The sequence below is a fragment of the Myotis daubentonii genome, chromosome 19 (assembly GCF_963259705.1).
Source record: "Myotis daubentonii chromosome 19, mMyoDau2.1, whole genome shotgun sequence".
In the NCBI taxonomy this organism is placed as follows: Eukaryota; Metazoa; Chordata; class Mammalia; order Chiroptera; family Vespertilionidae; genus Myotis; species Myotis daubentonii.
The window spans coordinates 13572622-13584950 of record NC_081858.1 but is presented as its reverse complement, the minus strand read 5'-3'; the positions used below and the strand labels follow the sequence as shown (position 1 = coordinate 13584950).

Here is a 12329-nt window from a genome sequence, read left to right as displayed (position 1 = left end):
AGTGCCTGCTTAGGTGATATTTATTTATTTATTTAAATATTATATGTATATTCGTAATCACCCAAGGATATTTCTCCTTTGATATTTATTATTATTTAAAAATATATTTTTTATTGATTTCAGAGAGGAAGGGAGAGGGAGATAGAAACATCAATGATGAGAGAGAATCATCGATAGCTGCCTCCTGCACACCCCCCACTGGGGATCAAGCCTGCAACCTGGGCCCTGATTAGTAATCCAATCAGTGACCTTTTGGTTCCTGGGTTGATGCTCAACTGCTGAGCCACACCCGGCTGGGCTCCATTGATTTTTAGAAAGATTGGAAGAGAGAGGGAAAGACAGAAATTATAAATGTGAGAGAAACACATTGGTTGCCTCCTGCATGAGCCCCAACCAGAGCCTGGGCCAGGGAGGAGCCTGCAACCAAGGTATGTGTCCTTGACCGGAATCGAACCTGGGACCCTTCAGTCCGCAGGCCAACATCCACTGAGCCAAACCACCTAGGGCTAAAATATACTTTTGTTGATTTCAGAGAAGAAGGGAGAGGGAGAGAGAGAGAGAGAAATATCAGTGATGAGAGAGAATCATTGATCGGCTGCTTCCTGCACACCCCACACTGAGGATCTGGCCTGCAACCCAGGCAAGCACCTCTACAGGGAATCAAACCATGACTTTCTAGTTCATAGGTCAATGCTCAACCACTGAGCCATGCTGGCCAGGCTGCGTAGGTGATTTTAAAACAAATTTGAGACATTGTATCATTTCATGCTTAAATACTTAAGTTTGAAAAATAAGGGCTTAAAAAATAGTTATCACAGTACTATTCTAACTACTCTAACATCTAAAAAATTAACAAGAATTCCTTAATATTATTGACTGTCCAGCCAGTGATCAAATTTCCAGAACGCTGTCATAATTATTTTTGTATAGTTTTCAAATCAAGATTTTATTTATTTATTTATTTTTTTATAATATTTTTTTAAAATATATTTTTATTGATTTTTTACGGAGAGGAAGGGAGAGAGATAGAGAGTTAGAAACATCGATGAGAGAGAAACATCGATCAGCTGCCTCCCGCACATCTCCCACTGGGGATGTGCCCGCAACCCAGGTACATGCCCTTGACCGGAATCGAACCTGGGACCTTTCAGTCCGCAAGCCGACGCTCTATCCACTGAGCCAAACCGGTTTCGGCCAAATCAAGATTTTTAAAAAGTCCACACAAATAGGTAGTTGATAATCTCTAACTCTCTTAATCTAAAAGTCATCCTCCTCGCCTTTTTGCAGTTTATTTGTTGTGACTTATTTGGACAGGCTCCTGGCTACCTGTAGGGAGTTGGTGGGATAGGGGAGTAGCAGGAGTTTGTTGCAATATCCCAGGCGACAGTGTGAGGGACGTGGCAGTGTCTGCAGTGGAGGAGGAGGCCAGGGCAGTGTTGCCAGCGGTGGCCTGGGGCTGATGAGGCAGATACCTCTGAGGAAAGCCATGTGGGGATTGGAGGAGGGGGTTAAGCAGCTGGCCGGCCCACTGGGCCCCACTCTGGGCACACTGAGGCAGGCGTCTGCCTTCTCCCGTTCTCTGACCTTGGGCCTTTCTCTGGTCCCTCTGCATGCCTCCTCCCTAGAGAAGTACCACTGTCCAGTGCTGTACACCGTGTTCACCAACAACACCCACATCGTGGCCATCAGGACCACTGGCAACGTCTATGCCTACGAGGTAGGTTCTCGGGAACTGTGTCCCCTGCCGGCTCTCTAGGGGTCTGCTCCTGGGAACCCGCCTTTCCCAATGGGGCTGACACTCTGAGAGCCATCAGCACAGCCTAGAAAAGGCAGGCCTTCCTGTGGCCACTGGACCTGACCTCTGGGAAGTTCTTTTGTACCCAGGGGTCTTCCCCACAGTCGTCTTCTGCAGACTCACTGGTCAGGCCCTGGGAGGGACCCTGTGCTCTGAGGGCTCTCCAGGGCTTCGAGGGGGTCTTGAGCCCCCCAGTTCCTGGCGGAGTCCCCAAGAGGAGCAGATGTGGCTGGTGGGCAAGTGTTGGGAGAGGAGACCCTGGTTTTCCCACCTGTCCTCCAGGTGTGCCAGCAGAGTACAGACGGCAGGGCTGTGGGCTCCACGTAGCAGGGAGGCCTCTCAGCTGTTTTCATGCCTGTCCCTGGCCGCTGGCAGGGTTCAGGTGGCCAGCGTGGCTCTAGAGGCTCTGGGGTGACACCTTGCCCGAGTGCATGGATTTCAGGGGCTTGATACAGATGGGCGGCCTCGCTGAACCTGTTTGCTGATGTGTAAGACCTGTCACGAGAGAGTCCTGTGAGGAACCTTGCTCAGAGGGTAGTCTTCAAGTTTCTGGGGCTCAACAAGCTTCCCCTCAGGGGCAGGGCCATGGCTCTGAGCCCGTGGGGGGTGCCTGGTAGTTCTGTCCTTTTCCTCACGCTGGATGGTGTCGTCGTCCGGGCGGGCTGGGACAGGCACAGTAACAGCCGCTTCCTCCTGGCCACAGGCAGTGGAGCAGCTCAATATCAAGGCCAAGAACTTCCGAGACCTGCTGACGGACGAGCCCTTCTCCCGGCAGGACATCATCACCCTCCAGGTACGGTCCCTTCCCCTGTGCTCTCGGGAGGGGCCACGAGAACCTTGGCACAGCTGCCTCTGCCAGCCCCACCTCTCCACCCGGGGTCAGTGGCTTCCTCCTTGCTCCCTGTCTGGCTGAGGTTCCCAGCTGCCACTGACAGTGCCCCCACCTCCTGCCCTCCTTACACTCGGTCACATGGGCCTTCGCACACACTGCTTCCTCAGTCTGGTTCCCACATCTCCTCTGATGCCTCTCCCTGCTGTCAGGGCCCCCCGAGCCATCTCGGTACAGAGTGGCCTCTTTGCAGGCCTGGCTCTCCACCCGCCCTCTTGAGAGTGGGGGCAGGTGTGTGCTCAAGCATTGGGCACAGGGCACCCCTGTGGTGTCAGAGAATCCTGGGTGAGTTCATGAAAAACACGGACTTAGAAAGTGTTTTAGGAGTGACTTAGAGGGGGACGATCCCTACTGTGGCTTGTCCCATTCTAATTGGAGGTCAGTGCACATTCCTTCCAAGGGAGTGGGCTCGCTGTCCCCAGGGCCCGAGCTCTGTGGGGTCTGTGTTTGGCAGCCAAGCTGAAGGGAGTACGGGGCAGCATGTGAGAGGCCTGGAGGTGGGCACGGCATATCTGCCCACCTTCCTTCGAGAAGACCCATCCGTCTTGTGGCTGCCTCACAGCAAGGGATGCTTGTCGGCCTTGTGCCAGAGAGATGCAGATGCAGTTTGGGGAGCAGCCAGCCATTTGTTCCAGTTTCCACCCCACCTCTGCTCATGGCCCTGCCCGGGGCAGAGCCCTCTCCCTGGCTCCCTGTTCTCTGTTCGACCCCCAGGCTTCTGTGCAGCCACAGGCCTCTCCCCTCCTGGCCCCAGGACCCTCATGCCACTCACCTATTCTTTGCTGCCTGTGGCAGCCACATGGCCACAGCCCGGGACCCGGCTGGACTCATTCCACGTGTTCTTTTTGCCCTAGGACCCTACAAATTTGGACAAATTCAACGTCTCCAACTTCTTTCATGTTAAGAATAACATGAAAATAACTGACCCAGGTATGAACATCCAGGGGTGGTCTGGGTGCCAGGGGTTGGGGGAAATAGGTCCATGCTCCCTGGCCAAAGCCTCCGCCCTCCTGGGATCAGAGTCTTGACTGAGCTGAGGCAAGTTTGGAATTTCTCAAGCTGGCGTTCAGCTTCTCTTGCGCTGAGATTGGCAGAACCACCCTGGCCCAGGCCTGCCCACAGGGCCTGATGTGGTGGGTGTCAGCTAGGCCTTAGGCCTGAGTGCCCACAGCCTCCTTGGGGAGAGCCCATACACCTGGTCCTCCCCTCTCAAGACTCAGCTCCAGGGCCTTCGGGCTGCTTTCTCGGACAGGCCCTCAGGTGCCTCGATGGGGCCGTCTTTGCTCCTTAGAAGTTGTCTCTGTTCTCACTACAGGGACAGGAGGTTAGGCAGGTAGGTGGGGACTGCTCAGCTAGCCGGTCAGCACCACTGTGGTGCTGTGGTTTGGGCTGTGTCTGAATTCTGTTGGGACCAAGGCTGGGCCAGGGACAGAGACCGTAGCCGACTCCAGCAGAAGTCGTGGCGGGTGGCACTGCCCTTCTGGGCTGTTCCTTCACTCTCGCCCTACACGCCCTCCCTGGGTTTGCAGCGACTACGAGGATGTCACTGTGATGGAGGCTTGGCCTGTGTTCTGGTCCGGGACCTGCTGGGGTAGCCAGCTCTGGCCTTTTTCCCATCACACACATCTGGGGACATTCCTGGGGCCCAGCTGCTCAGGCCACCATGCTGTTTCGTAGATGAAGAAAAGGCCAAACAGGACCCATCTTATTATTTGAAAAATACCAATGCCGAGACCCGAGAAACACTGCAGGAGCTCTACAAGGAGTTCAAGGGGGACGAGGTCCTGGCGGCCACCATGAAAGTCCCAGAGAAGAGGAAGGTGGACAAGCTGAATGCGGTGAGTAGGTGGCGGGGCGCGCAGCTGCCAGCTCAAGCCACCCGCCCATCGGAGCGCCTAGGAGTGAGGACGTCCTGGGGTACAGTCGGAGGGGAAGCAGCTGGGACCCCAGGCCAAGGCGCCCCTGGGGGCCCAGAGGACAGCGGCACTGAGGAGCTGGGGCTGACAGACGAGCTGGGAGCCGTGCAGGGAAGGTGGCCCCCAGCCGTGTAGGGTCTATTTCTTTTTTTATATATATTTTTATTGATTTCAGCAAGGAAGGGAGAGAGATAGAAACATCAGTGATGAGAATCATTGGTCAGCTGCCTCCTGCATGCCCCCTCCTGGGGACAGACCTCACAACCTGGGCACGTGCCCTTGACCGGAATCGAACCCAGGACCGTTCAGTCCGCAGGCTGACACTCCATCCACTGAGCCAAACCAGCTAGGGCAGCCGTGGGCAAACTACGGCCCGTGGGCTGGATCCGGCCCGTTTGAAATGAATAAAACTAAAAAAAAAAAAAAAACCGTACCCTTTTATGTAATGATGTTTACTTTGAATTTTTTTTTTTAAAATATATTTTATTGATACTTTACAGAGAGGAAGGGAGAGAGATAGAAAGTCAGAAACATCGATGAGAGAGAAACATCGATCAGCCGCCTCTTGCACATCCCCCACTGGGGATGTGCCCGCAACCCAGGTACATGCCCTTGACCGGAATCGAACCCGGGACCTTTCAGTCCGCAGGCCGAGGCTCTATGCACTGAGCCAAACCGGTTTCGGCTACTTTGAATTTATATTAGTTCACACAAACACTCCATCCATGCTTTTGTTCCGGCCCTCCGGACCAGTTTAAGAACCCATTGTGGCCCTCGAGTCAAAAAGTTCGCCCACCCCTGAGCTAGGGCCATGTAGGATCTATTTCATGCTCTGGCCCAAGCTGGGGCCCTGGGACAGACATGCTCGGTGGACAGGGCCTGGGGGCTTTGTTGCTACCACGTGACACAGTAGCCTCAGGCATGCAGGTCTGTGGGAGGGGATGTCCCGTGGGGTGCCCAGAGCAAACCCAGGGAGAGAAGGCGGGGTGCTTCAGGGGTCCCGTAGTGCTGAGGTAGGGACAAGTGGTGCGGTGCCCGTCCCTCCCGGGCAGTCAGGTTTCCTTCTTACAATACCCAGTAGTTGGCTCTGAGGTCCTCTCTTGGCAGTGATGGCACCAGGATTTGTGCCCTGGTCTGTCAGGCCCCAAAGCTGCCCCTTCCCCTCTTCATTTTGGAGAGCTGGGGCTGTGGCGGTGGGGAGGTGGGGCTCTGAGGCTCTCTCCTTAAAGAAGTATTCAGGAAAATTTGCAAAAGAAAAGTTTGTTGTTCATAATTCCCCCACTCTCACACAAGCTCTTAGCGTTTGGTGTGCTTCCTTCTGATGGGGAGAAGTCCCTCTTTGTTTTCCCTTCTGCCTAGGATGAAAAATATTTATTGGGGCTTATGTTTTCCTGATTAAAAATGTGTTTATTGTAGACACTGAAAACTTTTTTAAAACATTTTTTAATTGATTTTAGAGAAGAAGGGAGAGGGAGAGAAACAGTGATGAGAGAGAATCATCGATCAGCTGCCTCCTGCATGCCCCCTACTGGGGATCAAGCCCACACAACCCGGGCATGTGCCCTTGATCAGAATTGAACCTGGAACCCTTCAGTCCGCAGGCTGATTGACGCTCTATCCACTGAGCCAAACCGGCTTGGGCGACACTGAAAACTTTTAAAAGGAAAATAGAGTCCCTCGTTCCTTGAGGCCTTAGGGAAAGGCCAATTCGGGCTGGGCCACCCTGTCCCCAGGAGGTTTCTGGTGTATCTTTGGGTGGTGGCCACGGACGCCTTCCTGGAGAGGCAGGAGCAGGGGCCTAAGCTGCTCCCATGTCCTCAGCCTCCGGGCCTCCCAGGCGCTGCTGACGCGCCCACATGGTTTTCTCCGCAGGCCCACTATTCCACTGGGAAGGTTAGCGCCTCCTTCACCTCCACCGCCATGGTTCCAGAGACCACCCACGAAGCAGGTAGCTGCCTCCCCTCCTCTGTCACCAGTGCTGCCACATGATGGCTGAGGCGGGTGCCCTGCCTCCCTGTCCTCAGCATCGCTCCGTGGCGTCTGGGTTTTGTGGGCTCTTAGCTCAGGAATGGTCAGGGGATGGCCCTTTTGAAGGTGTGTTTGCGTCTGTAATGGGGGTGCTGTAGTCAGGGCTAGGCCTGCAGCAGGAACCCTCCCCATGCCGTGTCCTGCCTGTGAGGGAGCCCCCCACCTTTTCCTCTTCCCAGGCTGCCCGTGGGCATCTTAGCCCTCCAGCCAAGCTCTCTTCCTCTTATATGTTCAGCGGGTCAGGTCCCCAACCCTCTCATCTCCACCCCCCTCCTGCCCTGGGTCCCGGCCTTCCCAGCGTCCCCGCCGTAACTGCTGAGCCTCCCCGTGCTCAGCCAGGGCACAACCTTGAGCTTTCCTTGGAACTTGGAATTTTCCAGGCCTTGTGCCTGGTGTGGGGTGCGGGTCTTCAGGGCGAGGGAAGGCACGGAGCTTGGGCCTCTGCTTGATTGCAGCTGCCATTGACGAGGACGTGCTGCGCTACCAGTTTGTGAAGAAGAAGGGCTACGTGCGGCTGCACACCAACAGGGGCGACCTCAACCTGGAGCTGCACTGCGACATGGTGGGTGTGGCAGCCGTCCCCCCTGCCCAGGGTCGTCCCAGGTCTGAAGCATGGAGCTGCACTCTGGGTGTGCTCATAGTGGAAAATTCTGTCCTCTAGGGCTGTGCCCACTGCCCTCCCCAGAAGGGACCCTGTCAGCGTGTGCTGCGTTTCCTCGGCCCACGTGGGCGGTGGACACACACCTGACACACACACACACACACACACAACCACGCACACACCACGCACAGCACACACACAGACCACCCCCTCACCCCCACCCCCGTTGCTCTGCTGGCATCTCCCTGTGGCCCTCGCGCTCAGGCTGGGCAGCTTGGACCTTACTGTGTTCACGCTGGGCAGCTAACCCTCTTCCACTGCGTGGTCAGGGCTTGGGTAGCATTGGTGACCCCCCCATTGGCTGCTTCATGCCTCACGGAAGTACCTGGCTTATTTTGCAGACACCAAAAACCTGCGAGAACTTCATCAAGCTCTGCAAGAAGCAGTATTACGATGGCACCATCTTCCACAGGTCCATCCGGAATTTTGTGGTGCGTGACCTGGGTCAATGCTGGCCTCCAGGGCCAGATGCTCCTAGAGGTGACTTCTGCCATATGTGGGAGCCCCTTCTCAGGGGCAGGGAAACAGCAGACTCACCCCTTGAGCACCCAGCCTGGCCACACTGGGCTTGTGCAGAGACGGGCCCTGGGAGGCCCTGGGAGGCCCTGGGAGGGCCTCCCCTCACCAAGAGCTCAGACCCCTCTGTGTCCATCTGGCCGGTGGGGAGTTGCTTCCGAGTGGGGGCTGTGGAAGGGCTGGCAGGGCCACAGGCATGGCTTGCTCACTGGCTTTTGTTCTTGCAGATCCAGGGAGGTGACCCCACTGGCACAGGCACGGGTAGGTACTGGTGCTGGGGTTCCCTGGGCAGCTTTGGCCGCCCCATCGGCCGTGAGGGGGTAGGTGGGTGGGACATGCCGAGTTCCAGATGTGGCGTTAGGTGATCTTGGGCACGTCCCTATTTTCTCATTTTGAGATGGAGGGGAGCATGTTGCCTCCTCCACAGGCCTCCAGGCACCCATCTTTTTTAAAAAAAATATTTTTTACAGAGAAGAAGGGAGCAGGATAGAGAGTTAGAAACATCGATTCAGCTGCCTCCTACACATCCTCCCCACTGGGGATGTGCCCGCAACCAAGGTACATGCCCTTAACTGGAATCGAACCCGGGACCCTTTGGTCCGAAGGCCAACGCTCTATCCACCGAGCCAAACTGGTCAGGGCCGGGCACCCATCTTTGTCAGTGGACAAGGGGTGCTCAGGGCCCGCAGCAGAGAGAGGTTACCCCCCCAGTCCCAGATGTCTGGCTGCCCTCCCAAAGCTCCCACCCCCCAGCTTGTCAGCTGCCGGGGCCCAGGCCACTCCCTCGCCCGCGGGTAAGCAGTAACAGCATGTGGCCTTCACCCTGTACTTCAGTCTCAGGGCTGGACCCCACGTAGGGGCTTCAAGGCCCTGGGGGCTGGTGATGAGGGGCCCTCAGGGCCAGGGCTGCCCTCCAAGGTGCCCCTGCCCCAGACCAGTCCCAGCAGTGCCCAGTGCCCCTGAGACTCAGCATAGATTTCTGGAGCTGGGCTGCGTCCTGCTGGCTGCACTCAGCTAGGCCCCCGCCGTTCTTGCTGCCAACCATGCTCCTCTCTCTTCCAGGTGGGGAGTCTTACTGGGGAAAACCCTTCAAAGATGAGTTCCGGCCCAACCTCTCGCACACCGGCCGGGGCATCCTCAGCATGGCCAACTCGGGGCCCAACACCAACAAGTCTCAGTTGTGAGTTGCTGGGTGGCTAGCGGAGGGGCTCGGGAAGCGGCTCGGCTCCCTGCAGGTTCCCCCTCAGCCCTGCCCTGAATCCAACCAGGAAGGCATGCAGCACCCCCCCTGGGGAGATGGTGGCCTGCTCACGGGCACCTTAGCCTCCCACCAAGTCTGCCCTTGGCGTTGTCCACAAGCCTGAGTGGCTCCGTGCGCTGTAACCAGCCTGGGAACACTTTTTGCCTTCATGTCTTGTCTGATCTCTTCTTCCATCTTTTACTTTTAACCTTTCAGCTTGTTGAAATTTTAGGGCCTTTTAAGGCACATACCTAGATACTGGTTTAATTCAACCTGAGAATCTTAAGTACGTACTTTACTTTCCAGTTATACTGCTAATACTTTGTGCTTTCTGATGAACCTTTTTAAATATTTTTATTTCTTCCTCTCCCCTTTCTCCTGGTTTGGAAGTTAGATGTTTTACTTCTAGCCTTAAATCAGGTATATCTAAAGTCTAAAGTTACTAGTTTATATCTACCTCACTCCCAGACAAGACCCTTCCAGTCACCCCCCCCCCATCCGTGTTAGTGTAGTTGGGAATTTAATTCCACCCATTAAAAACATTTTTTTTTAACCCACTTGTTGATTTTAGAGAGAGGAGGGAAGGGGGGAAGAGAGAAACATAGATTTGTTCCATTTGTCTATGCATTCATTGGTTGATTCTTATAAGTACCCTGAAATTGAACTGGCAACCCTGATTATATCAGGATGATGCTCTAACCAACTAGCAACCCAGCCAGGGCCTAATTCCGCCCATTTTAAAAAAATTATCTTTATTATTGACAGTGTTACAGATGTCCCCTTTTTAATTCCACCCATTTTTATGCCACATTGGAAGTGAGCTGATCTAGGTCAGTGTTGCTGTTCGTGCACCTGCGTCTCTGTCTTGACTTCCTGTCCTGCTCGTTGCCCCTTCCTGCTGGTTCAGAGTCCTTGGTCCTTTAGTCTCTCAGTGGATGGGCTCTGGTCTTCTAGTTGCGCTGTCTCCAGGGCAGCCTCTGCCTCTGGGCTCTGGACATAGTGTCCGGTGGGAGGTTGGCAGTGGCCGGGCCTGAACCTCCACTGCCCCTTCCTGGTGGCCGTGCACTGGGATTCCTCCCGAGTGGCCAGAGGCCCCAGTCGCCTGGTGGCACCTTGGTTGACAGCCTACCCTAGGCAGGCAGGCAAGGGACTGTGCTGTGCACACAGTGAGCAGGCGGGGCAGGGCGTGTGTGGCCTGGTTTGTGCCCAGCGGCCGTGGGGAAGCTCACTCCTCCTGACCTCCCTGTTCTCCTTCCCAGCTTCATCACCTTCCGCTCCTGCGCTTACCTCGACAAGAAGCACACCATCTTCGGGCGGTAAGAGAAGTTGCTGCGTGAGGTCGGGGCTGTTGGGAGGGCGGGCTCCTTCCCCAGCTGGAGCCTCTCGCTGCCTTTTCCGCGGCCTGGCCCTGCCGAGGTCACAGCCGTGCGGGACGGGGACTGGGGGCTTCTGTGTTGGGCAGGGGACCTTGGCTAGGAAGAGCGCAGCTGCAGCCCTGCCTGGTGGCTGTCCTGCCCGGTCAGCCCCTCGGGTTTTCCTTTGGAGACCCCAAATCACAGGTCTGGGCACCTCCTTTCTCTCCATCCTGGGAAGGCCCAGGTGGAATTTCCAACTTTGTGGCCTTATGGTCTGTCTCACTCCTCAGCTTTGTGGTGGTAGCAGAGCAGCCACAGACAGTGTGGAAGCAGCGGGGCTGTGTCCCAATAAAGCCTCACCTCTCAGGCTCCTCCTGTCCTGGCCCAAAGTCCTGTCTGGCCCACGGGTCTTCCTGAATCTGTCTGCGCCCTCGCCTGTGAGGCCAGCATGGGCCTGCAGCCCCTCTTCCTGGCATGCTATGGGGACCTGGCCTTTGGGGGTGCCCTGAGCAGGGCATATTCAGAGGCACCCTTCCCTCTGCTGCAGGGTTGTCGGTGGCTTTGACACACTAACGGCCATGGAGAATGTGGAGAGTGATCCCAAAACTGACCGCCCTAAGGTATGTGCCCCGGGAGAACAGAGGGGCTGCTCCTCAGGCTCAGCGGGCAGTTGTGGGGTCCTATCTCCCACCAGCCCTGCTCACGGGCTCCCTCTGCTGTAGGAGGAGATCCGCATCGACTCCACCACGGTCTTTGTGGACCCCTACGAGGAGGCTGATGTTCAGGTGAGGAGTGTCTGGCCACAGGGGGAGGGCTTCGGGGAGTCCTATCCAGCCCGAGGGGCTCCGGGTCAGCCACATCCCTGCTCCACCACAGATCGCCGAGGAGCGGAAGAAGACACAGCTCGCGGAGGCGGCCCCCGAGAGCACAGTGAAGAAAAGCCAGTCCAAGTCAGGGAACCAGGGCCCCCCAACCTACCGCCAGGGGGTGGGCAAGTACATCAACCCTGCAGCCACGTGAGTGGGGTGGGAGCTGGTGTCCATTCCCAGGGTGCGTCCATGTGCTTACCGATCCGGGATTGAGCCGTGAGCGGGAGCTGGGAGGCTTGGTGTAGCTGAAGCGATCAGATGCGGTGGGGGTGATGTGGAACCCTGGCCCCCACAGCAGCTGGCGCCCGGCTCTTCTCTCCCCAGGAAACGTGCGGCTGATGAGGAACCATCCACCAGCGCAGCTGTCCCCGTGGCCAAGAAGAAGCCCAGTGGAGGTTTCAAGGACTTCAGCGCATGGTAGCAGCAGGCCTGCTGCTCGGACCCGGTAGGGACGCGGTGCTGGTTTCCACACCCCGAGGTTTCTGCCCGCCTAGGCCAGCCCTTGCCTGTTGCTTGGGTTCCCTTTCCTGTCCCAGGAGCCCAGTGTCCTGGCCCCAGCCAGAGCCCACGTCTGGGACCTCTGGGTCTGGGTCTGGGAAGAAGAGCTGTTGTCTCCTGTCCCAGTTTTCTTACCATCACCTCCCACTTCCGTCATCTTCTTGGGACTATTTTTACTCCATGTGGCCTCCCGACCAGCGGCCTCACCCCGAACCTTGTTAGAGTCTGACCTGGAGGCGGGGCTTCTGATGCCAGTGATTTGAGGACCCTGGACTAGAACCTAGATGTTACTTCCAAAAACCTTTCTGCCCCCTCTTGCTTGGGTTTGCTGGGTCCAGCTCAGCAAGGACCATGGGCAGTCACAGCCATGCCCAAGGCACGCCTGCTCTGGGTTCTACCCCAGGACTGCCCACCTTCTGTCTCAGGCTGGTGACAAGACCACACCTGGGTGAGGGCAGCTGGCTCCTGTTGGACGTGCAGAAGGCCCCATCCAGCTAGTGTGCGCATGCCCCCACCTCCTTCCACCCTCAGGGCCCATCCTTGTACTCAAACCTGGCCGCCA

General features: G+C 56.4%; 1 protein-coding gene across 3 annotated transcripts in view; it reads left to right on the top strand.

Moving 5' to 3' along the window:
- The window catches only part of PPIL2 (peptidylprolyl isomerase like 2), a 32384-nt gene that overhangs the window by 18486 nt on the left and 1569 nt on the right, over positions 1-12329 (top strand). The window contains exons 7-20 of one of the 3 annotated variants that reach the window (XR_009450171.1): positions 1626-1717; positions 2499-2588; positions 3539-3614; positions 4362-4522; positions 6473-6548; positions 7084-7190; positions 7631-7720; positions 8033-8066; positions 8868-8985; positions 10305-10361; positions 10948-11020; positions 11123-11185; positions 11277-11416; positions 11594-11747. Coding sequence is in view for 1 of the 3 variants with exons in the window: in XM_059677182.1 (XP_059533165.1) it covers positions 1626-1717; positions 2499-2588; positions 3539-3614; positions 4362-4522; positions 6473-6548; positions 7084-7190; positions 7631-7720; positions 8033-8066; positions 8868-8985; positions 10305-10361; positions 10948-11020; positions 11123-11185; positions 11277-11416; positions 11594-11690 (1274 nt within the window). In the remaining 2 variants the exon portion in view is untranslated. The remainder of the gene's footprint in view (positions 1-1625; positions 1718-2498; positions 2589-3538; positions 3615-4361; positions 4523-6472; positions 6549-7083; positions 7191-7630; positions 7721-8032; positions 8067-8867; positions 8986-10304; positions 10362-10947; positions 11021-11122; positions 11186-11276; positions 11417-11593; positions 11748-12329) is intronic. The other 2 variants (XM_059677182.1, XR_009450172.1) reach the window with 2 other exon arrangements.